Here is a 24,499-nt window from a genome sequence, read left to right on the forward strand (position 1 = left end):
GAAAAGACCAATCAGCACAGGGATTGATTAGTATCTTTTTTCATTAATTTTTAATAATATATTAATAATTATTCTAATACCTATTTTTCTCTCTCTCTCTCTTATATTACCACAATATATTTTTGTTGTTTTACTACATGATTATTTAATAAGATATTTAATAACTTTTTTTATTGATATTAGAAAAGAAATAATTCTTTGTTATAATCAAAATTAGTTTCAATTGAGATATTTAATATATCTTCTTTTTTGTCTAGAAATTTAATATCTTTATACAGAAAGAATGATAAATATTTAATAAATAAACAATACAAACATTGTTAACAATACAATTGTTCTTGCATTGTTAATAATGATGTTGGATTAGAATTAATACGTTTTTTGTTTTCAATTCAACAAGAGGTCAAGGACAATAATAAAAACAAAGAAAAAGATAAGGTATTAATAACAATCAAGGATGAATATCAAATCTAGTAATTTGATTATGAATCTAGTAATTAAAATGGATATTATCCTTGTTTGAAAAATAATTTTTGTTCAATAAAATATCACGCTTTGTAAAGAGGTAAAATTTATTTTTATAACTAATCAATGTATTTTTAATCTTGCATAGATATCTATATACATATATGTATATATATATCTATATACTTTTGGACGTAGCTACAAATAAAGATGTCATCTACGTATCGTACATGCACAGTTTCAAATATTTGGTGACATTGATTCAGATACAGCACAGAGGTTGTTCGCTGACCTTGTTCAAGGATTGAAGGGAAGAATCAAATATTTCAGAGAAGCTGCATAAAATTCATTTAAAAAATGTTAGAAGTCGATGACAGAAAGGTAAGTCACAACTACGCGAATTATTACAATTATTTGACTTTAACTTATGAGATGATTATTTTTGATATTAATTAAACTGCATTTACACGTACATATATATATGTAAATATATATATATATATGTTTGAAGTGTTTAAATTGAACGGTTAACTAATACTTTGAAATATGTGTTTTCTTTCCTAGTGTGATATTTATCTAACTATAATCTATATACACTTTAGAGGTTATCTGCATTGGAATTTTATTTTAAGTTATATATAAGAAATCAACGTTTTAAATTTATACAATCTAATTGCTTCAATTAAAACGAATCAAATTATAACTGTATAGAAATGTTTATATCCTTGAGACACTTTTGTTTTTGTTAACAACAAATGTTTAATGTTATTTGTAAAATATTTTTTTTTTCATTTATAAATTAAGAACTGTGTCCATCATTAAGGAGAAATTAATACTTTACTTATTACTACGTTAAGATTTATAGATTACATAACATTGATAAATTATGTAACGAGTGCTGTATAAACACTGTAAAAGATGATAAGCTCAGAATGATATTTACTTAGTCTTTTAGCAAAAAATAATCTATTAAATGTCACAATAAATTTTATCAATAAAATAATTATCATTATTGTCTATATTGATATCATTTAATTTGTCTTTTAAAAATCTAATTTTTCCATATACATATTTCACATGTATAAATTAGTATATTTAGGAAAAAGTTGATATATTTTTTTTAAATTTTACACGCATTAACATTAGAAACAATTCGTTAGAATAGATAAGAACTGTTCATGGAATATTTTTACGTAATTAATGAATGGAAAACTTGTCAACTCGACAAAAGGAACAAAAATAATTATTAAAAAATTGAATAACTGAAATACTTATCATGAAAATTAAATCTCTTATCATGGTTGACGTATAAACTTCGAAATATGCATCGTGACATTTGCATTTTTCCAGATTTATCAAATTTCAAAATAACACAAATAAATATACGAAGTTACGTTTAGTTCTCCGTTAAAAAAAAAAAAATAAATAAAAAATAAAAAAAAGATATATGTGCCGATAATTATGAAAGTGATCTAAGTCAAAATTAAAAAAAAAATGAGTTTATAAGTTATTACGCACCACATTATTTGAAATGAAATAAATTCAATGTAATTTGAAACGATATTGTCAAAAATGAATCGTTAGATAATGTTTGTTTTTTTCAATATTACATAGAATTCATATAATGTTCAAATAGAAATCTTTAAATATTTCGAAACAAGAGATACATGACTTACAAGGGGAGTGCAAGGTCTTGCCCTCACGGATTTTGTTCAAATTTTGTAGAATAATAGATTTTGCTTCCCTGTTTACGAATATATATGGTTATAGGGGCCACTATTCAATAATTTTTTAAATATTTGCAATCAAAGAGGATAAATAAAGATGCCGTTTAATCCTTAAATTCATTTCTCAATTCTTAATTCTCAAATTCAAAAATATATATTTATACAATATTGAAAAATAAATATTTATACAATATTCAAAAATATTCATATAATATTATTATTAATATTATTTTTAATATATTAATATTATTTAATATTATTATTAATATTATTAATATTATTTTTGAATTTGAGAATTAAGAATTGAGAAATGAATTTAAGGATTAAACGACATCTTTATTTATCCTCTTTAATTGCAAATATCTAAAAAATTATTGAATAGTGGCCCCTATAACCATATATATATTCGTAAACAGGGAAGCCAAATCTATCATCCTACAAAATTTGAACAAAATCCGTAATAGCAAGACCTTGCACTCCCCTTGTTAGACCACTTTCATAATTATGGGCACATATACATTATTGAAAATTATATTTTCATTTTTATTTCGTTATATATAATTATGTAAATTAACAGATCTTCCTAACGGATGAAATATTGTATTTTACGTCTAACGATGACAATTATTGTCGTCTGCGGTTTTCATCTTATACTTTGACAAGATATGATAGAATAAATAAGTATTTTTCTTGACGAAGATACGTATAATACCACATTGCACAAAGTTGTATATGTAGAACTTTCTATAAATTATTTTTAATGCTATTGTTGACAAACAGGAATGTTGTCTTCTTTCTTTACGTTTTTTTTTTTAATTGATGTTTATTTTTCTCTTCTTATAAAAATACATTTTTCTTTTACATATATGGTGTTTGAAAATACATCACAAAAATATACCATAAATCTTACTGTCTATACTTATTAACTTAGTCTAGTGAACTCGTTAATTTTATTTATTTATTCCAGTAACTTATTACTAAAACTAGCATGAATTTCAGTCAATTATTTTGATTATCACTTTTATGTTTCCAAGTGTAGGAGAAAAAACAGAGATCCTGTTTACGAATAAACTATCCCTCTGCAAAAAATCTGTTCTAGTTCTTTCTTTACATATTCAGAATAAAATGGCATTTTGATTGATATCCCACTCATTATCAGTAAAGTTAATTTTTCAAGAAATCGATCTGATATTTAATGATATTTTTATTAGAACGAATAAAAATTCGATATGCGACTTAGAATGATAATACTAATCCTATCGTAGATAAGGATAAAATTAGAAATTTTTTATTAGAATTTGCTTAATATTAGATATTTTATAGAAATGAAAATAAGAAGGAGATAAGTCATCATTAGAAAAATATTCTTAACACTAAATCTACTGACAATTTATCAATACATATTTGTGTCGTAATTGGTCATTAACAAAAACTATATCTTAGGATAATAGTCATTTATAGTTTATTAAAATAATTAAAAGAATTTTCTAATAAAAGTCTATTGAGAAGAAAAGAAAAGTACAAAAAATTAACTGTGTTTAATTATAAAATTATAATTGAATATTTGAATCGATTGATTCGAGTAAATTTAGTTAGAATTATTATATTTCGTTGAGAGAAGTGGATAGAAAAAATCGTTGAAGATCAAATGAAGAGTCAAATGTTGTTTATGATAATTAATATCGCGGTTGAAGATAAGATGACTCGGGTAGAAGGTCAAATAATAAGATAACTATTAAATGAAGGGGTTTGCTTGTTCGTTACGGTTTTTCTTCAATTTTTCATTTCTAAACCGATTTTGAAAAAGAACTTCGTGCGTTTTAGTTTCTTATATTTTCTCTTTCCTCCTCCTTTTCTTCCTCCTCCTCCTCCTCCTTTTAAAAGACGAAGTGATAAACGGTTGATCGTTACTACTCTTTCATTTAACGCAACAACGTGTTGTGTAGTCGTAGATTAGCTTCGTTGGGAGTACAAGTTCGTCACGTGTGACACACAGTCGTTCGTTCGTTCGTTCGTTCGTTCCTTCATACATTCCTGTCGTGTGGAGTAGTTAGCTATACTTCTTTTAACTTGTGTCACATTGTGTCATCGTCATCGTTGCGTCACTGCACTTTTCTAAAGGCATTACAAAAAATATAAGTTTTCATTTTAAATTTACGAGGAAAGAGCGTCAAAGAGGACGCTATGATGGAGTATCTTTTACAAGTAAGCTTGCCATGACTGCTTGAAACTATAAATTTGTATCATTTTTATATACAATTGTCGATATTATTTAAGTATAAGAAGAATATGACTTGACGTTTTCATATGATTAATCCTCTCAATTTAATTTTCTCTACGTCTTCATTTGTACTTGTAACAAATTGCTTCTATAATTATAAAAAATAATTGAAGCTACTGTAATTATAAATTTATATCAATGAATGCAAAATTATATATTTAGATTGTAAATAATTATTAAAAATAATGTCTTATAATAAATTATGGTATTATCGTCTCAAAGAATGGATTATAACTTTTTATTATACGATTCGCGCGAGTATAAAGAAGAATGATTTAGTTTTATTTTTCCATGGATTATTATAAATCGTCAGTTAATTTGTTTATCATTTACATAAGTAAATATTCATTCTCGCGTCACATTTTCCTTTGAAAAAACCATTACGAACGATAAAATTCTTTTTTTAAATGTACGCTTACAACATTTTCTCATTTATTTCTCCCGCTTAAATGGCGCCCAATACTCCTCTCTAATCTTTTTTCGCGACACATATTTATGTGTTCTACTTTTTTTTATTTCTCGCAAATGAAATTATTAAATGTACTTAGAGGTGTTTTTTTTTTTGTAATTTCTCATATCGTTAAAACATGATTCGTATAATCAGACATCGATAACTCGTATCTTGATCGAAAAGGTCAACTGTTTAGCGTTCTAGTTCAAATGGGTATTTAAAAAAACAAGAATATATCCCAATTCTAACTGAATTAAACAAAATAATTATTTAAATAAGATTATTTGATACTGTTTAATAAAAGAATTGATTTAAAAGTAACATTAATTAACTCTTTGCGGCATAGAATTTCAGATAATAAAATAGCCCTATGTTGCATAGAGAAATTTGATTAAATTTTAAATAAAACCAAATTGTTATATTTTTTATTAATAAAGGTATTACATAATGTAATAATGTAAAAACACAAAAAAAAGAGTTAATAACTAATTGTTTTGCGTAAATAAGACGAAATATAATCTTATGAGCATGTTTAGCTATTGCAATAATATTTCGAGGTGGGACTAAAAATGTTCCACCGTGTATTACGGTGTATCAAAAAGGTGGGACACTTTTAATCCCACTGTGCCCCAAAGAGTTAAAAGAATAATTTTAATTGGTGTACTATATAAAATATATGATTATGTATTGTGAGCATTGAATGCTTACCAACTACTACATAAAATATACACGCGTTAATCCAATTCTATTATATAATATAAATTGACATGGTACATGAGAACAATAATCATTGGCTTGAAATATTCTATGCATAGAGAAAAAATTAAATAATAAAATAAAAATACAAAACATAAATGCTTGTACGCGTACCTTACACCACACACACAACACACACACACACACACAAAACTACGCACACAGAGGGACATTGAAAATATAGTAAAAGTTTTTATGAATCGAGAGACATTTGAATGAAGAAACAAAACTATTTACTATTTTTATTTATAGAGACCTAGTTACGAATATACGCTTTTAATTTTAACGACATGCTCTTATAAAAAAGATTATCTTATTGCAACATATTAAGAATTTTATCCAATTTTGAGAATAACTATATTAATTATTATTATTTTGTTTGCTTTTATCTCTATAAACTCCTTTATACATATCAAATTAACTTATAATATATCATTTTATTGTGTTTATTTTTATTCTTAAGTATTTTTTTTTTACGTATTTTTAAACGATCATCATCATGAGCGAAAATTCGAGCTTAAATAATTATAATAATAAGGCTGCTATAATATTCGGTTATACAAAAGGTAATATTAAATGAACTTTTATGATTATATTATTTAATTAAAAATCATAGGCACGTGGTCATCAACGTAGTTCTTCAGATACACAGGCGTTTCGTCAACGAACTAAGATAGATGCCGAGAATGAACTGCAACGGGAGTTAAACAAATTGGTAGATACTGCTCCCCCAAATAGAAAAGAAGAATTTGCCCGGCAATTCGATGGATTTGCGAATCTTTTTAAACGATTTTTAGAAGAAGAAGGGCCATCTCTAGAATGGGATAATATTCAAAAATTACCGGAACATGCTGTATGATCACATTTTTCTTATATTCACAGTATTTTTCTTATATTCGAAATATTTTTTAATTAAATATTTTAATTTGTATGTTTATTTATTTCTAGATACATAATTACGATAGTCTATCTGATCCTAATAATGAAGAAGTCAAGGCTATGTTAAATAAACTAATAGTTGTTAAATTGAATGGTGGATTAGGTACAAGTATGGGATGCCATGGACCAAAATCAGTAATAGCGGTTCGCAATGGATTGACTTTTCTTGATTTAACTGTTCAACAAATCGAAGTAGATAGAATTATTTATTAATAATAATTATAATGTAACTTTGATTTTTCAAACATCTAATCTGAAGTATTTCATATTTCAACAGTATTTGAATAAAACATATAAAGCGAATGTACCACTTGTTTTGATGAACTCATTCAACACAGATGAGGATACTCAACGAATTATCAGAAAATACAAAGGAATAGATGTTGATATTCATACTTTTAATCAAAGTTGTTATCCTCGCATTAATAGAGATTCGTTTCTTCCTCTTCCACAACATTGCAATGTAAATGAAGATTTGGAAGCGTATGATTTTATATATTTTTTATAACCACCTATTTCGAAACAAATAATTATATTGAATACTAAGAAATTTGTCTTTACAGTTGGTATCCTCCTGGTCATGGTGATTTTTATGAAAGTTTTAAGAATTCTGGTCTACTGAAAAAATTCATTAAGGAGGTATTATATTTGATTGAAATTTATTATTTATAAGTTTATTTTTTAATTTATATAATATCATTTATATTTAATTATTATTCGTATAGGGTCGTGAATATTGCTTTATCTCGAATATTGATAACTTGGGTGCGACTGTAGATTTAAGAATTTTGAAATTGCTGCTAGAGAAAGGGCACAGCTCCTCACCAGAATTTGTTATGGAAGTAACTGATAAAACAAAAGCCGATGTCAAGGTAAGTTAATTAAAAACTTCCTCTGTTTGATGAGATTATACAAATTTGTCTACATCAATTAATTCTTTGACAGGGTGGAACCCTTATTCAATATGAGGATAAACTTCGACTTTTAGAAATTGCACAGGTTCCTAAAGATCACGTAGATGCTTTTAAATCCGTGAAAACATTTAAATTCTTTAATACCAACAATCTCTGGGTTAAACTTGATGGTATAAGATAATTTATATTATAAAATTATTCTATATTATCAATTGTTTTATATTTGCAATACATTTTATATATGTTCGTAGCTATTGAAAGAGTTTTGGTAAATAATTCGTTGAATATGGAAATTATTGTTAATAACAAAACGCAATCTAATGGTTTAAATATTATACAACTTGAAACAGCTGTAGGTGCTGCAATGAAATCTTTCGAAGGAAGCATTGGTAAGCAAAGAAAAATATGTACCACTAATTTATTTTTATGATTATTTATAATTATAATCTGTAATATCTTTCTTAGGTATAAATGTACCACGTAGTAGATTCTTACCTGTCAAGAAAACGTCTGATTTAATGCTTGTCATGAGTAATCTTTATATACTTCGTAATGGATCTTTAGTAATGAGTCCACAAAGAATGTTCCCTACAACACCTCTTATAAAACTGGGTGACAATCACTTTTCAAAGGTAGATTTACGTTTTATTCATTTATGAATGTTCTAAATAATTATTCATTAAACATTAGATATAATAAAATTTCATTTTTCTTTGTATAGGTAAAAGAATTTCTGACTAGATTTCCAGCAATACCAGATCTTTTAGAATTAGATCATTTGACAGTATCAGGTGATGTAACATTTGGTAAAAGTGTTTCTTTGAAAGGTACTGTCCTCATTATTGCTAATCATGGAGAACGTATAGATCTTCCATCTGGAACTATCCTGGAGAATAAAATAGTTTCTGGAAATTTACGTATATTAGATCATTAGTACAGAGTCATGTCTATCTTTATAAACTTGCACAAATTATTGAAGCACATGTAATTGTAAATGCTTTCCAGATATTTTAGATGATGTAAACTAGTCAAATAAATTGTACATAAGGGTATATCAAGTGAAATTTTTTCAAATTTTTGACATTAGAAAATCAAAAATGTATTTAAATGAAATGATTGTAAAATATAAATGGCTTGATGCAAAAATAAATTGTTTTTCAATTGTCATCTTATATCACAAAGAGGTAATGTATGTTTCCCACAATTGTTTTAGGAAATCTTTGAAATAATAATTGTAATTTGCTATAGAAAATTTCTGAATAATATTAAAGCTTCTTTATATGGAGAGTAGAGGTAAGGAGTATCATCTGCGTATATGAAAAGTGTCCATCAAAATGCATTAATTAGGGTGGCGCCACATTAGCATCAGGGTAAATTTTAAAAGAAGCGCCAAATATTAGAGTAGGATTGAGAAATAAACAAGGTTGTTATTCACATACTTTTTCATAAAATTAAATGATAAAAAAATCAATAAACGTACTATTCACAGTTCACAAAATAAAATCACTCTAGTTACACGTTTTCTCATAATAACTCTTTAAGGTTATATAAAGGGTTTGGTTCATACCATACCCTTTGTTTACACCAGCGCCATTCTAAAAGGTTTTTGAACTGTTATTTATAGAATACGCTGGAGACTTTTTAAAATTTTCTCCCATATGAGATAATACTCCTTACCTGTACCCTTCATACTTCTTTATTTGTGAGCAACCTAAAAAAAGTAACATGTAGAGAGCGCATATGATTTGAACTGTTTAGAGACTCTATAGGAGGGACGCGCCATGTGGATTACAAGACTGAAAATGTGGGGGGACAGCTTCCGTTGCATCGCGCAGCCATGTTTATCTTTAGTATGTATTAACGGCTGTGGTTAGTTTAAGTTTGGAATACTTATAGTTTTTATTGTGATATTTATGTTTAATTGTTTTTTTTTTTTTAGTAGTTTTCTATAAGTGTAGGTTTAATTGACTCATTTAATAATTACAAGTATAAATGTACAAACCTAACCTATAACTTATCGTTAACGTTTGTTTACAGACTTATTGTTTGTGATTAATAATCATGGTTCGACAGTGTATTCTTAATTACTAATATAAATTAATATTATTATTATTATTTATTTATATTAATTATTAATATAAATTTTTAATTATCATTAAATATAGTTCATTTTTTTCTGTACTTAATGCAATTCATTATTTCATAATTATTTCAATGTTTGAATATTTCGCGCGCAATCACGTGGCTACACGAGTTCTTGTCCCCCAGCAATCTACATGGCGCGTCCCTCCTATAGGGTCTCTAGAACTGTTGACATTAGATAACGCGTGTTTATATGTTTGAATAGTCCGGGCTTTAAACGATGGTTTAAACAGCTGACTGTAGAGTTTTTTAGTGACACAATCTTTCATATGAATTCGCTTTAAATACATTTGAAAAATATATTCGTAAAACTTTCTATCGACAAATTTATAATTCGATAATTCGTTTTAAAATTATTTTGTCAATGGTAATCTATTTAAATACGTACGAACATCTTTTATGCCATGCTACTAACATTAATGGATCAAATTTCAAACTTATAGATCGATTGGTTAGTATTGGTCAGTGAGGATAACGTAACCAATCAATGACCTCAAAATTAAGTGCATTACCACATTAAAAAAATAAAAGATTTATAAGATGCATTGTAATCATTCGTAATACAACAGCAGTTAGTAAGCAATTGTAAAGTTTAATTGTTGTTGTTTAAAATAATTGCATGATACGTAATGCAAAATTGTGATATCATTTTTATGGATAAAAAAAAGTTTTGCCAATAAATGTAACATAGTGATTAGAAAGATTTTCCTACCTTTATTTTACATTATCTAATTTTGTATATGAGTCATAATAAAATTAAATAATATGTAAATAGAAAGTTTACGCTTATATCAATAATAATTAATTGAATGATTAATTGTTAACTAAACGTTCAGTTTTTTGTGACTGATTGTATTAAAACGCATACCATTAAACGATAGTAATGGTGCAAGGACACATATCAAGGATTCAATATCAAGCAGTTGATGATGACTTCTAAACAGAATACAGGAAAAATAACATTGGGTATGATTAAAGGTAAGAATCTCATTTAGAAACATTATTGAAATTTAATTAATCATTTGTTTGTCAATTAATGTCGATGACTTTATTCACCATATTGCACGTATGATCAATCAAGTTTCCAATACGTAAACCTTTAATATAAGTAAATGTTATATTTTATTTGTCATACTTAAATAAAATGTGTATTCTTTTATAAAGGTAAACCATTTACAACATCTGTTCCAATAATACATTATCATGCAAGTGATGATGAATTGGAAGAACTATACCTTAGTACAGATGAAGAAAAACAAGATTTGGAATATGAAGAAGTCTCATCTCAATTATCTTTATCTCCATCAAAGACTCCGGATAAAAAAACAGATAAAGAAAAAACGGAAAGTAAGTTAGATCAAAGGTCATCTAGTATCGATGGAAATATATCTGAAGGAACAACATCCCAATCTTCTGATCCCTGGAGAGTCTTATCAGAGATCAAAGGTAAAATTACTAAAACGTTCGAAGAAAAACTTCACGAGATCAAAAGTGAACACAAAAAAGCATATAGAAATAGTAAAGAAAATTCAAGTATCAGTGATTCGGAAGATTTAATAGATGTAACACCGATTGAAAAAACTACTATTTCTGATAAACAAGAAAAAGAAGAAGCTTTTCCACTTATTGATATGAAAGAAGATAGTAGCAGATTTATTGGTTTCTCTAATATAAAAGTTGGTATTAAAACAAAAAATTCAGAAGAAGATAGTATTGAAAGTGGAGTAGAAGCTGCTGAATTAAATGAAAGTTTTCCTAATGGAACAGATGACAAAACGCAGAGTAATCCACCAGATATTAAATGTATTGATATAAAAGATAACGATAAAAAACTGCATGATACATTAAATCAATCATTATTACACACTATCCTGTTTTCACCTAGGACAGAACCTAAACCAACATTCGCATGGCTTAAAAATGAACTACTCAATCAGTTGTTTCATCGAATATTTGTTTTTATTATGGTAATCGCTTCTTCTTATTACCTTATTCCATTTCCGGAGTATATTCTTGGCTTTGTCGGGGGTGTATTTACATCTATTATAGCATATGATACATTAGCAAGCATGAAAAAAATTTTAACTACTGTACCCGAAGGTAAAAAAATATCGACAAATAAGGTACCAGTTGTAGAAATACCTGCAGTAGAGGAGCACGCAGTTTTAGAGAGATTTGAGGGATGGTTAAATGAGTTACCATACTTATATGATCCACAAAATTATCATGTGGCACGCACAAAGTCTGTTTATTTTAGACTAGAAGGTGATACCTTGCGAATAATGGAAACAAGAATGAGAATACCAAAAAGGGCTGTTTGGGATGAACCAAAGCACAAACTCAAGTTTACCCGGAGAAGAACTTATAGCTTGGCTGGTGCAAAGATAGAATTACTTCCTGAAGGTCTTATTAGAATAAGGTATACTCGTGACTTGTACTTCAAATTTAATAGAGTATTCATATCTATTGGACTATACATGGTACTGAAAATTGGTCAAGTGAATAAATAATTCATATTCGTACAACCTATTTAGAACACCTTTTTCCAATTGGTAATTACTTCATAGTTACAGGCAGTAGTCATAAAAACAGTCAAAATTATTCATATTACGATTATTCCTTTTTTCCTCTTAGTTTAAAAAACATAATAAACAAATCTTTTTATTTGATGATAAATGTCTTTAAATATCGTCATTTTTATTATACAGGAGATGGAGCAAAAAGTACCCAATTTGTATTACGATAGAAAAGGGAGCCTTAGTTGAAAATGTTGCCTTGAAAGACTGTTATAATAAAGAAACTAATGCTTTTAAAAATAATAGCCAAAAGATTATAGAGGAAGACGTAGAAAATCAAGTAGATAAAAAGAAAGATAAAGAAGATAATAAAGAGAATGAAGAACAGATAGAACAAGAAATCGAAGATGAAATAGATGAAGAGGAAGATGAGGATGAAACCGATGAAGATTTTACACAAACGCGAAGTCTCAAAAATTCTTTCATAGGTCATAGCGAGAATGACCAAAGTGATATATGCAAACTATTTATTTTTGCAAGAGCTGATCGTCAAAAAGAAGATTGGTAATAAAATCACTTTTATTATAATACCAAATGATTATATTTATATTTTCATTGTATATTATTAATCATAGGTATAGACGTTTGATCATTGCAGCAAGCTGTAAAAAAAGAAATTCTATTTCAACAACTAATGATAGTTCAAATTCATCTCTGTCGCAACAAACAATTATTAATGAATCGAAAGTTCCACCATCACCTAGTCCTGCTTTTGACCGTCCTCCGGAACTCAATTATAATACATACATGAGTCAGTACCTTGATGTAAGTATAAAGAAATTATTATATATTTATTTGAAATAGAGGCACTTTAAAATAATTCATTATTTTAGACTGTTGCAACAACTCCGAGTTCTGAGATTGAATCTCCTATTCCTATATATGATATGATGTGGCTCAACTGTTTATTAGGTCGTATATTGTTTGACATGCACAAATGCTCCGATACTATAAATCTTATTCAAGATAAAATTCAACGAAAACTTTCGAATATCAAACTACCATATTTTATGGAGAGTTTAATTGTGACGGATATGCTGATAGGTCAGAGAGCACCGTTTATTCAAGATACGTCAAAACCAATAATAGATGAACGAGGACTCTGGATAGATCTAAATGTATTATACAAGGGATGCTTAACTATGACTATCGAAACAAAACTAAATCTTATGAAATTAACCAGAGCTGGTTCAGTGTCTAGTAATTCTAGTGATGTGATAGCTGGAGAAAAATCTAAGACAATAAGATCTCCTATGTTTGATAGTGATGTAGAAGATAGTCCAGAAACGTCGACGGAAGAAGAAGACAAGTCTAATATGACGATTACAACATCGAAGGATACACCGTAAGTTATTTTTCCTTATTAACACTTAGTCGACCGAACGCCCCACAGAGACCTCTACAGTTTCCACCGCGTTCGGGAAAGCCAAACTGTGCCTCTCCACCGTGCATTTTTCTGAAGTAGTGTTCTAGAAAATAATTTTATGGCTGGCAAAGACTCCAACGGAAAACCCGAAAATATAGAGTCATAATAATGAGCAATGAAAGATTTCAAAAATTGGTGCATTTTATTATATGTTGTACCCTATATAAATAAGCTCTATTGAGAAAGAAGCGTTCCTCAGATGAAAAGGGTAGATCTATCCGAGCGGTCGGCAACCGACTTGTTTGGAAAAGGGTAGATTTACCCGAGCGGTCGGCAACCGACTTGTTTGGAAAAGGGTAGATTTACCCGAGCGGTCGGCTAAGTGTTAAGAGTTAAATCTACTTTTTGATCAAATCTATTTACTTGGTAAATTGACTTTTTACAGTTCCACCCAGTCTTCGGGGAGAAAGTTTCTCAGTATGGTAGATAGATTGGCTGCAAGCAAATACTTTCAGCATGTAAGTATATTTTTGACAAATATATTTTAACAATAGAAACAACATTATTATAAACTAAATTACATAAAGAACAAAATAAAATTATATATAAAATATGTTTCATATGTTTTTCAGGCAACCGAATTGTCTTATGTGCGTAAAGCAATGGAAGGTGTTTCTAATACTGAAATTCGTTTGACGGTCAGTGTATCTGGTATTGAAGGCTGCTTATCTATAAACATTCCTCCACCACCCTCTGATCGACTTTGGTATGGTTTCAAGCCAACACCGAAAATTTTGATTACCGTAACACCTGCCTTAGGCGAAAGAATAGTAAATATCGGTTATGTGACCAAATGGATTGAAACCAAATTACTCCGAGAATTCGAAAAAATTGTTGTATTACCGAATATGTATGATCTTATTATATCACTATGTCCAAATTATCCTTATGCTACAACGTAAATTATTCTGGACAAGATGATGTATGTAATAAACGCAAGTGTATTGACAAGATGTAAATTTTGCATAGAGTTTTAAATTCGATGTCTATATTTTATTACTGTACAATTATAAAAGGTATTAGTAATGTTAACATTCAAAGAAACCTTTTAATTATATACAAAAGAAAACAAAAAAAAAGAAAGTAAGAAAGAAAAATATGATCTGTAATTAGTCCACCTTGAAAGTTGAATCTATGCAAAAAGTATATATATATTTCTAAAAGAGTATAACAAGAGGTAAACAATAAGTATGATTTTAGAGAAATCAGAAATTCTATCGTAGAATAAAATACGTATATAAATATATATTTTTTTTACTGAAATAATATTTCATATTAAGCTCTCATTAAATTTACAAGATTAACAAATGCGTTTCTCATTACTCATTAATAATTAGAAGCAGAAGTCATATTTACATTTTCAAGGTGGAAACAAATGAATAATTTTTCGAATATTTGTTATACAAAAATAAAGAAAAAAATATTGTATGTGTATATATTTGTATTACTCACTAAAACTCGACTTAAGAGAGTCGTGATGATAGTGAGCGTTTGCTATAAAAGAATATCTCCGTGCTACTTGCAGTTAAAGGAAATTGGTCGAGTGAAAGTTACAACATAGAAATGTTTCTACTACACGAGCTTGTAAAACATAGAGAACGATTTCTCGGATGTATTTATAATACTAGTATATAATGATTTGTGCACGATTTTTTTGACGTTATTATTCGTATGTAGATGTATATACATTTTAAGACAATAATAACGTCTTTTTGTGGCGATTTCACCTTTGTAATTTACTTCTAATTTGTATTAGTTCCTTATTACGAAATAATGCAATTAAAGATCTGTCTGTCGATTGTGTTAAGTTAAAAGCTATAACGATATCATATGTAATGCAAAAGAAAAAAAGAAAAATAATAAATGAACCGTAAATGATTATCAAAGCGAATATATATGAAAAGTGATCATAATTACGCAGCGGAAGTTCTCACGTTAAGGAAAATAAAGTTTCTTCGCGTATACAAAAGCGAGAGAGTATGTTTCTCTCTTTTTGCTCTTCTATTACGTACGACGTTAAAGATGACAAACAGGCTAGTTTAGTAAAAATTTATTGATTAAGATAATATATACGTCACGTTATTCTTCATTCTATAAAAGAATAATATCACAGTTTAGAGATCTTGCGCACGAAGTACACTTACTCTTGTAAGCCATGTACATCGTATAAAATATATTCTATATATATAGATAAAAATATATATCTTATATATAGATACAGATAAAGATTGTTAATCCTTTTCAATATATCTTTGAAAATGAACTCGGTAGTAAGTAAGCACATACTTATCAAAAAATATAAATAATCTCTATGATAAATTGTGATATTCTATATGATGTTTACATTATCGAATGATATGCAGTTTATCTCTTATTATGTTTTTGTTACCTACATCATGAATATATAATATCAGCACTGTGCTTACTTAAACTACTTTTTGAAAGTTCGGGACGATTCTGATATCTAATAATGGAATATAGGCTTTATACATATAATTGCAATGATAAGAAGAAGTTGATGAGAGCATGTTAATAGTCTCTTAATCGCTAGCTTTTTAGCAGACACGGTGCAGTGATCCATTCACGCACGACTTCCGCCCAAGTTTCTAGTCTTGGTGCACAAACAAGAATGAGATCGTCGAGTCTTCTACGTGCCATTATTACAAATTCTCCCTGGCCATGTCGAGCGTCACAAGCAGAAGATACTCTTATACGGATGTTTTTTTCGAGATGAGAATTTGGAAGAATGGAGAATACCTCGTTGGTCTGTTAAGAGACAAGCAAAAACAAGAATAAACACATGAGACTGTTATAATCGTAATATATAAGGATAATACTTATTTACACTTAGAATCTATTCTCATTGGCAGAAATCTTTTTCTTTGAATATATCTTACAAAGTTAATGACAGACAAGTACCACGAATTTGTTCAGAGAGAAGGGGTTGAATTTTTAAGATGTTAACTTTCCAAATCTGTATAAAGAAACAAGTATTTACCTCAGATTCCTCGACTTTGTGAAGAATTTTCGTTATCCTAAAGATTAATTCAGAAGCTTCAAGCTCAGGTCTCCTTTGGACAGAAGTGACGGTACCTCTAGCAACAAAATCGCTCTGACAATAAGCCTCAGCGAGTTCCTTCATTGAACAAGGTCTACATTCAGCCTCCTCGTCGGATTCATTCGGCGTGCGATGATTAACAACAAACGGTTCCACGTCGTATTGTAATTTTGCACGATTATTATTCATGGTTAATTCGTCTGCCTCGACGAAGAGAGCTGTACGTTGTTTTTTGGCATAAAAGCAACGATGAGACGCTTCGTTCTTTCCATCTCGCGGCGAGTAAACTGCCCTCAGCGTACCGTTGCTTTCCAAATATATCCTTATTGGACCTGAAGCCTTAACGCAAACGCGAAAACCGCTTGATCCGGAATTCGATTTGGGCCCAATTTCATTAACCTTCTTTTCATTTGCCAATGAAACACTTTTAATACCAGATCGAGATCCAATCGCTGAGTTACTCGTTGCAGCACCCACTGATAAAACTATCCTCAAGGCTCCTCGAGGATAATGCCATAAAACAGTCCCTCTTGTACATCGAAGATAAACGGGTCGTACTCCCCGGCCACCTCCACCACTAAAATAAAGACAAACATTTTCCTTTTTTATCTTACATATCTGATTGACACAATATTTGTGGTTCAAGTGTGTTTCATAAAAGATCAAACCATTTAATGCTATGTAATGTAATGTAAGATGAAACCTATCGGTAATCATATTATATTCGAGTGAGACTGTTTTAAAAATTTATTTAAATCTTCGGTATTATGGTTTAAAATAATAGAATCGATCGCAAATTCATTAACTCTTTTAGTTCCGCGCGAAAACGTGATGCGTATAATAGGCGCCAACGCTTGCGCAACGATATATCGTCATTTGGCACTAAAAGGATTAACAAAAAATTCGTCCTACACTCAGTTATACTGCATATAACTTAAAGAATGATCAAAAATCGTCTTTTATATTCAATCCAAAATGGTATACATTATACCCAGAAGATAAGATAACCCGAATATGTCTGTTCAAGTTGCAATGGGCGTATGCATTTACCTATAGTCGCTGCAACTCGCAAACTACATATCACAATTAATAGGCTCAGTCATCGTTGTTGATATATTCTATCCCTGACAATAAATTATTTGATCTGTTTAATAATTAAAATTGTTCAATGTACAATCTATATTTATAATAAATCCTATTTCTTATAGGTAACCCGAAACTATTGCATTTTTAAACTGGATATATCTCTTATGCTTAAAGTTATAAGTTTATCTTGATTTTATCGTATATAAAATATTATATATTCAAAAAGAGAGAGAGAAAGAGAGAGGCATTCTTGGATAAACCGGAATAAGCATAAAAATTGAGAATGTCCAAGGACGGTCCTACAAACGAAAGCAACCTAGCTAGCTAGCTAGCTATATAGAGACTCCAGCTCAGCTGAAAAGTGTGTTCTAAATACGGAACGTGTATAATATATATATATATACATAATAGAAGGAGAAGAGAAAATACGTATGGTTATAGGAAGAAAGAGAGATAATAAAGTAGACTGGTCTTGTATAAAAAGATAAAAAGAGAATAAGGCAGAATATAACATAAGAAAGTAACATAACAAAGAAAAAGAGAGAGAGAGAGAGAGAGGAGAAGAAGAAGAAGGCGTGGAATGGGCCACGCGCCTCTCTTGTAGCCATAGTCAGCGCTGTTTTCTCGTGCGGCTACCATACTCACTTACCCTCTTTTAGAGACAGGACTGACACGTACGGTAAAGCAGAACGGTATGTATAGACACAGAACCGGGCAAAGAGTTTCCCCCTTTCCTCGCCTCTTTGTCGCAGAAGCGGAAACAGGTTTCCGTAAGGCATACACGACGGGTCTTAGCATTCTGTTAAGACCAACGACTTTTCTTTCTACTCTACCTCCCTCCCTCCTCTCCTATCTCATTCCTTTTATATTCTACTAGACAAGGTAACATGGACCGATAATTCTCTATTTCTCTTTTTAAGCTCGATGGTAAGCGGCATAGGTGAAAAAGTTATTACCACCACTATCACCACCTCCACTACCACCACCACAACCACCACCACCACACCAACGCCTGCTTGCCTCTAATCGCCGTTTCTATTTGCCAGTTTTATGAACCGAAACGGTATTCGAGTTATATACGAAAAGAGATCGACATTTTTTCCCTACCCTCTCTTTCTCTCTCCTCCCAACCCCTTACCTCTCCCATTCAAAACCGGATAAGAATTTCTGCTTCTATACTATAGAGCTGCGGATACAATTCTTCTTGAATCCGTTATATTAAATGTCCGTATACGAGATATAACATATAGAAAATATTGATGTGTTACTTTGTCAAATCTGTTAATTCATCTAATGACTAACTAAACTCGTAAATAATTACATTGATCTATTTGATTTTCTTTCAATAGACAGCAGTCTATATTATACACTGAGTAAAAATCGAGAGACAGACATTTGTTTTATGGTCCTTCCAAGAGAAAGTTATCTAATCTCGAGATGAGTTTTATCTATTGATTTAACTAAGGTAACAGATTAAGTTTAAATAAAAAAAAATAAATTTGCAACAAGGATAGTTCATAGATACGTTCTTATCTCTTTCCGTTCTTTAAAAACAAACTTTAAATCTATCACGTTGAAATGAAATTGAAGAATATTTTTTTAATCTCGTATACTTTAAACAACTCTCTCTTATGAATTCGTATATTTATAAGTGCTGTCTCGATAAAAACGTTTACGTTAGTTATTTAACACGTTCGTCGCCATGGCACCATATACCGGAAACGGTCATGCTTCTCCGGGGCCCCGTCACCATATACGGTGACGCTTTTCTTGTGAAATTATAGTATTTTTAGTTAGAAAAACTTATCACATTGCCTATTCCGAAACAAAATTATTTTCGGTAAATAAACGAGATTTTTATATTTTATTATTTTCGGTAAATAAACAATAGTTTTATATTTTATTATTTTTGGTAAATAAATAATAGTTTTATATTTTATTATTTTCGATAAATAATAGATAGTTTTATATTTTATTATTTTTGGTAAATAAACGATATTTTTATATTTTATTATTTTTCGTAAATAAATAATATTTTTATATTTTATTATTTTCGGTAAATAAACGATTTTTATATTTTATTATTTTCAATAAATAAAATATAATAATATAATATAATCATAATACTCGGTTTGCATTGTTGATATTTCTACTTATCGCTTTTTTACGTTACGGCGCGCCGACAGTTGAATTTTGGGCCTGGCGAGAAACTCGACCGAAACGGGCTGGGCGACGAACGTGTTAACTAAAGTCTATAAATTTAATGCTGACGTGTATATATATAGGTATATTTTTTCATAACGCAATGAACAATACAGATATAATTTTATAAGAAAAGAAAAGGCTAGCTAGGTTGTTTCATCTCGACACGTAAATATATCCTAAGTAATGTACGCGTTCATTCTGACGTAAAAAGCACGTGGGCGCGTGGATAACGATCTCGAGGAACGATCAAATAAATCTCATTCTCCTTCTTCCTCTTTTTCTCTTCTTCTTGGAAAGACTTCTTTTCAGCAAGCTACTAGAGCAAGCAACGTGTCTGAACCACTTCTTCTCATTTTTTGTCATCTTTCTTTCTTTCTTTCTTTCTGTACGAAAGCAATCACGACGAGTTTTAGAAAAGAGACTGTCCTGACAAAGTGTCTTGAATTACCGTAAACCCTTTCGAGCGTGAATTCGGCGGCGTCTCGAGTTTCAGTCTTACAGTATTTCATGTAAACGCCATGGTTGTTAGTAGCATCAAATACTACCCGTATGAATAAAATGTCGCATAATCTGCTTATAAAAAAAATATTCTAAATATATAAAGCGCTATCGGGTTAATATGTGTAAATATATATATATGTATATATGTATACATATGTGAGTCGTTCACGGGTCAAAATAATTAACTCCACTTTGAAAATTTTTATTCATTTCAGTAGCAAAATACTTGATGGATAGTTAACTTTTGATATTTAAAATACATTTCTTTAAAAATAAGACTTGATATCACTGAATGACAAACATTTTTATAACCATTGAATAATAAATGATATGATAATACATATATACATTTACATATATATAGAAGAACGCGGATATTCAGTGACGTCACTCAACGTTATAAGACTTGAAGTCATGGGCGGGTTTTATGGAGAAATGCCAACAACCGGATTTTTAAACCGTTCTCGAAAAATGTACCAATATATAAATATATAATAATACATATATATACAGAAGAAACTAATCTTTTATGAAACATTTTTAAGAATAATAGCATTGAATTAAAATTTGATTATATGAAAAGAAATGATTTTATTTAAATATTAACTATAAAATCAAAAATTGGAATATTACATATTATTAATCAGGCCAATATATGTATAATGATGTAGAAAGAGTAAAGCATATATATGTATACGTTGACGTGTATATGTATGTATAAATACAGAAGCTGGTAAAGTCCTTCGCACTCCCGCTTGTCTGGTTTAGCCTTTCTCATGAATTTCATTCGATTCGATGCATACTTTCGCGCTTAGCCACGCCACAACGACAACACGACGACCACGACGGCCACGACGACGACAAAGTTGCAGACGACTTTTATACTAGTTTTCTCGTCATAGCAACCTTTGATATTACGACCTCGCTCATAATCTTTCTAGAGTGATCAAACGGTTTAACGTAGCAATAATAAGTATCCTATTCGCAATTCTGATTTTACGATAATGTTTGTCTAACATTTATATTTTCTTCCTTAACGTTTGAAATAAATTATTTCCTATTTATAAAACAATAATGTAATTTGAATAATATGAATAAATCTGAAAGATGTAAAAAGAAAATAAATGTAATTTGGAACAATGGTGGGTACTTACGTATTAACGCCACCGCAGCAAAATTCCCCTAATGCACTAATCTACATCTTAAATTGTTGCGACAAATCATAGAATAAAAAACTTTATTTAAAATCAAAACACTTTCATAATTCAAAACATTTTATTTATAAAAAGTAGTCAATCGGATTTCAGTGGACAATGGGCCGATATAGAATGTAACATAGATTCAAAACAGTCTCTAGTTTCTTTCACCTGATGCTGTCGCCATATAAACTCTGATAAATAAAATTCCAAATGATGTCTCGCATCTTGTTCTGTTTTTGGCAAATCCCAAATACTCATTTTCATAACACTAAAAAATGACGAAACCCTAACGAAACCCTTACGAAACCCTGACGAAACCCTGACGGTTGCTATGTGCAAACAACAAGGTTGTTGTGTGCGAACAACAAGATTGCTCTTTATTGGCGCATTAGTGGAATTTTTGCTGCGGTGGCGTTAATACCTAAGTACCCAATGGTGTTTCATTTAATATAATTATTATTTCAAATTTTGTATCGAATGTAATACTTCGTGAAAGAAATATATTTAATTAACAAACAATTAGTTTAAATGTTAAATAAAATTTATAGAAACCAAATCGGTTTTTTATGAAAAATTCATTTTTGATTCCGATAACAAATTGATAAAAAACTGTGTATGAGAAAGAGAATTCAATTCATTGCTGAACGAGAGATAATAATTAATAATGAATAATTATAAATAATTAATGAAAAGATTAAAAGGAATAATACCGTTTAGGAAAGTACGCATTGAATCGGCTAACGTGTTTACGATATGAAGTCCGACCTGCAACTGTCTCGAATAGTTTACATCTCAGAGAGAAAAGTAAACAAAAGTAATGATAGAATAATATGATATTATTATTGGAAAAAATACTTCGAAAAGACTATTATGTATTCTGATATTTAACAGAACAATTCTCGACTCGATAATCGAATTGAAGCAAGAGCGAATCACTATGATCCAGATCAGTGAAGGAGGAACTAGAGCAAACTCATAACAGTTATAAACGGTAGTATTTCTTTTTTATCGTAACTTTTCTCTCAATTATAATTCTTATTGTCCAATCGTTTGTAATTAATGATAAATGATTCTCCCCAAAATGTTGTTCTTCCCTTTTAATCTACAGTAATTCGTATAATCGAATTATATAAAGATAAGCAGTATTATTTATTACATATTAAGGTGTTTACGTATTAACGCCACCGCAGCAAAAATTCCGCTAATGCGCCAATAAAGAGCAATCTTGTTGTTCACATACAATAACCTTGTTGTTTGCACACAGCAACCGTCAAGATTTCGTCAGGGTTTCGTCAGGATTAGGGCGACAGCATCAGGTGAAAGAAAATAGAGACTGTTTTGAATCTATGTTAAATTCTATATCGGCCCATTTTCCATCGAAATCCGATTGACTACTTTTTATAAATAAAATGTTTTGAATTTTGAAAGTGTTTTGATTTTAAATAAAGTTTTTTATTCTATGATTTGTCGCAACAATTTAATGTGTAGATTGGCGCATTAGCGGAATTTTGCTGCGGTGGCGTTAATACGTAAGTACCCATATTTAATATTTCAATAATTCATGCATGTATGGTAAAATGATTTATGTTTTTCAATCCATTTTTAAAAAGTAACATTTTGGACAAAATAAATTAGATACATTGACAAGGATTTGATTGAAAAAGAAAGACGAATTAAGAATTGTGAAATACATATCCAAAAGCCATCACCAAATAAGGTGGTTTAAGATACCAAGGAGAACAACATGCTAGGCAACGGAATCACAGGAAGAAAGAGGAAAAAAGAATGAGTTCGAGTGAAATCGAACGAATATACATGAAAGGAGATCGTGAAAATCGGTAGCGCGGGAAGAAGAAGGACAAAAAAAAAGGCGAAGGGAATTGAAAAGAAAAACAGTACTAACCTTCCGATCCAATCGCATTCGTCAGCAGGTATAAGAATGCCATGCTCTTGTGACGATATCGTAGGTATATCGCCTAGGATGACCACAAGGGACAATATTATTGCCGCAAAACCAAAAGGTCCTATTAAATTCATTTTCGTTTCCTTCGACTATTCTCCTTTTTAGGGTTTTTCTTTTTCCTTTATTCCTTTTCCGTCCCTCTTGTTAGGAATGTTTATCTTCCTTTCTATTTATAGATCTATTGAATCCCTCAACAACATTTGTATTTTTTTTTGTTCCTAAAAGTTGTCCGGTAAAATTTCTTTCTTCCAAAACTTGTCCCTTAAAAGTTGGTCTTTCTTTTTCTAAAGATCCCCTTAGATATTCAAAGTTCGTGTGTTAAGTGGGTGGTCCATTACTATGTTGATTTTAAAAGTCGAGTCTAGAAACGACTAACAGGTTGTACCGTTGGATTAGGTGTTCTCTTTCTCAAGAGTCGTTGCCTTCTTTCCGAATGCTCGTTCAGTGTTCGCTGACGCGCGAAAGAATTTCTTTATGATTTCGTTGCGTATCATCGGCGATCACATCGCATTGTGTATATGTATAGTATAGCTATCGAGCTCGAGGCAACACACGTGTGTATTGCGTACAACACAATCGACGAAGATGTATTTCTTGCTTTTATAAGTATGTTTGGTTATTATGAAATTATCAAAACTGCATCTGCGATAAAACTTGTCTTCTTTCTCCATACGTTGTTCGTTGTTTCTTCTTAAATAAATATCCTTCGTTACTTTGTTATAATAATTGTCTTACGCGCAAATACAGACGCAGGTATACTCGACAGAGTTGCTTGCACAATGGCACCCAACACTACTACTACTTGCGTGC

The 24,499-nt window shown here is 29.9% G+C and overlaps 3 protein-coding genes across 6 annotated transcripts; 2 read left to right on the forward strand and 1 right to left on the reverse strand.

Annotated features, from left to right (window-relative positions):
• Positions 1-546: 546 nt before the first annotated feature.
• UGP (UDP-glucose pyrophosphorylase) lies at positions 547-8,683 on the forward strand. 3 transcript variants are annotated; one of them, XM_089176942.1, is made up of 11 exons: positions 547-565; positions 732-846; positions 6,297-6,533; positions 6,629-6,811; positions 6,897-7,102; positions 7,183-7,258; positions 7,345-7,491; positions 7,565-7,703; positions 7,785-7,922; positions 7,999-8,165; positions 8,255-8,683. In XM_089176942.1, the coding sequence occupies exons 2-11, from the start codon at positions 823-825 to the stop codon at positions 8,465-8,467; spliced, it is 1,530 nt and encodes a 509-aa protein (XP_089033068.1). In that variant the 5' UTR covers positions 547-565; positions 732-822; the 3' UTR covers positions 8,468-8,683. The 3 variants fall into 3 exon arrangements, with proteins under 3 accessions (XP_089033068.1, XP_015185666.1, XP_015185668.1); XM_015330180.2 differs by lacking the exon at positions 547-565 and having other exon boundaries at positions 680-846; XM_015330182.2 differs by lacking the exons at positions 547-565; positions 732-846 and adding an exon at positions 3,829-4,397.
• Positions 8,684-9,389: 706 nt separating this feature from the next.
• LOC107071274 (testis-expressed protein 2) lies at positions 9,390-15,398 on the forward strand. Of its 2 annotated transcripts, none has more exons than XM_015330143.2 (8): positions 9,390-10,250; positions 10,557-10,653; positions 10,840-12,094; positions 12,384-12,755; positions 12,827-13,016; positions 13,085-13,596; positions 14,063-14,135; positions 14,250-15,398. In XM_015330143.2, exons 2-8 carry the CDS (start codon positions 10,602-10,604, stop codon positions 14,577-14,579), a joined length of 2,784 nt encoding a protein of 927 aa, XP_015185629.1. In that variant the 5' UTR covers positions 9,390-10,250; positions 10,557-10,601; the 3' UTR covers positions 14,580-15,398. The 2 variants fall into 2 exon arrangements, with proteins under 2 accessions (XP_015185629.1, XP_015185628.1); XM_015330142.2 differs by having other exon boundaries at positions 9,390-10,042; positions 10,119-10,653.
• A 314-nt stretch (positions 15,399-15,712) lies between these two features.
• On the reverse strand, positions 15,713-24,491 carry Metrn (meteorin). The gene is made up of 3 exons (XM_015330147.2): positions 23,630-24,491; positions 16,676-17,312; positions 15,713-16,443 (listed from the first exon to the last, which is right to left on the reverse strand). Exons 1-3 carry the CDS (start codon positions 23,761-23,763, stop codon positions 16,225-16,227), a joined length of 990 nt encoding a protein of 329 aa, XP_015185633.1. The 5' UTR covers positions 23,764-24,491; the 3' UTR covers positions 15,713-16,224.
• Between the last annotated feature and the right edge of the window lie 8 nt (positions 24,492-24,499).

This window comes from Polistes dominula, unplaced genomic scaffold, assembly GCF_049000335.1.
Source record: "Polistes dominula isolate Pdom_NZ unplaced genomic scaffold, Pdom_raw_medaka contig_12, whole genome shotgun sequence".
Classification (NCBI taxonomy): domain Eukaryota; kingdom Metazoa; phylum Arthropoda; class Insecta; order Hymenoptera; family Vespidae; genus Polistes; species Polistes dominula.

Coding starts and splice junctions, on each gene's coding strand:
- Metrn (XM_015330147.2), bottom strand. CDS start 23,763: ATGAATTTAATAGGACCTTTTGGTTTTGCGGCAATAATATTGTCCCTT. Junction 17,313..23,629: donor GAATGCGATTGGATCGGAAG/GTTAGTACTGTT, acceptor TCTTTATTTTAG/TGGTGGAGGTGGCCGGGGAG. Junction 16,444..16,675: donor ACAAAGTCGAGGAATCTGAG/GTAAATACTTGT, acceptor GTCTCTTAACAG/ACCAACGAGGTATTCTCCAT.
- UGP (XM_089176942.1), top strand. CDS start 823: ATGTTAGAAGTCGATGACAGAAAG. Junction 7,492..7,564: donor AAACAAAAGCCGATGTCAAG/GTAAGTTAATTA, acceptor ATTCTTTGACAG/GGTGGAACCCTTATTCAATA. Junction 7,704..7,784: donor TCTCTGGGTTAAACTTGATG/GTATAAGATAAT, acceptor ATATGTTCGTAG/CTATTGAAAGAGTTTTGGTA.
- LOC107071274 (XM_015330143.2), top strand. CDS start 10,602: ATGATGACTTCTAAACAGAATACAGGAAAAATAACATTGGGTATGATT. Junction 13,597..14,062: donor ACAACATCGAAGGATACACC/GTAAGTTATTTT, acceptor GACTTTTTACAG/TTCCACCCAGTCTTCGGGGA. Junction 14,136..14,249: donor CAAGCAAATACTTTCAGCAT/GTAAGTATATTT, acceptor TATGTTTTTCAG/GCAACCGAATTGTCTTATGT.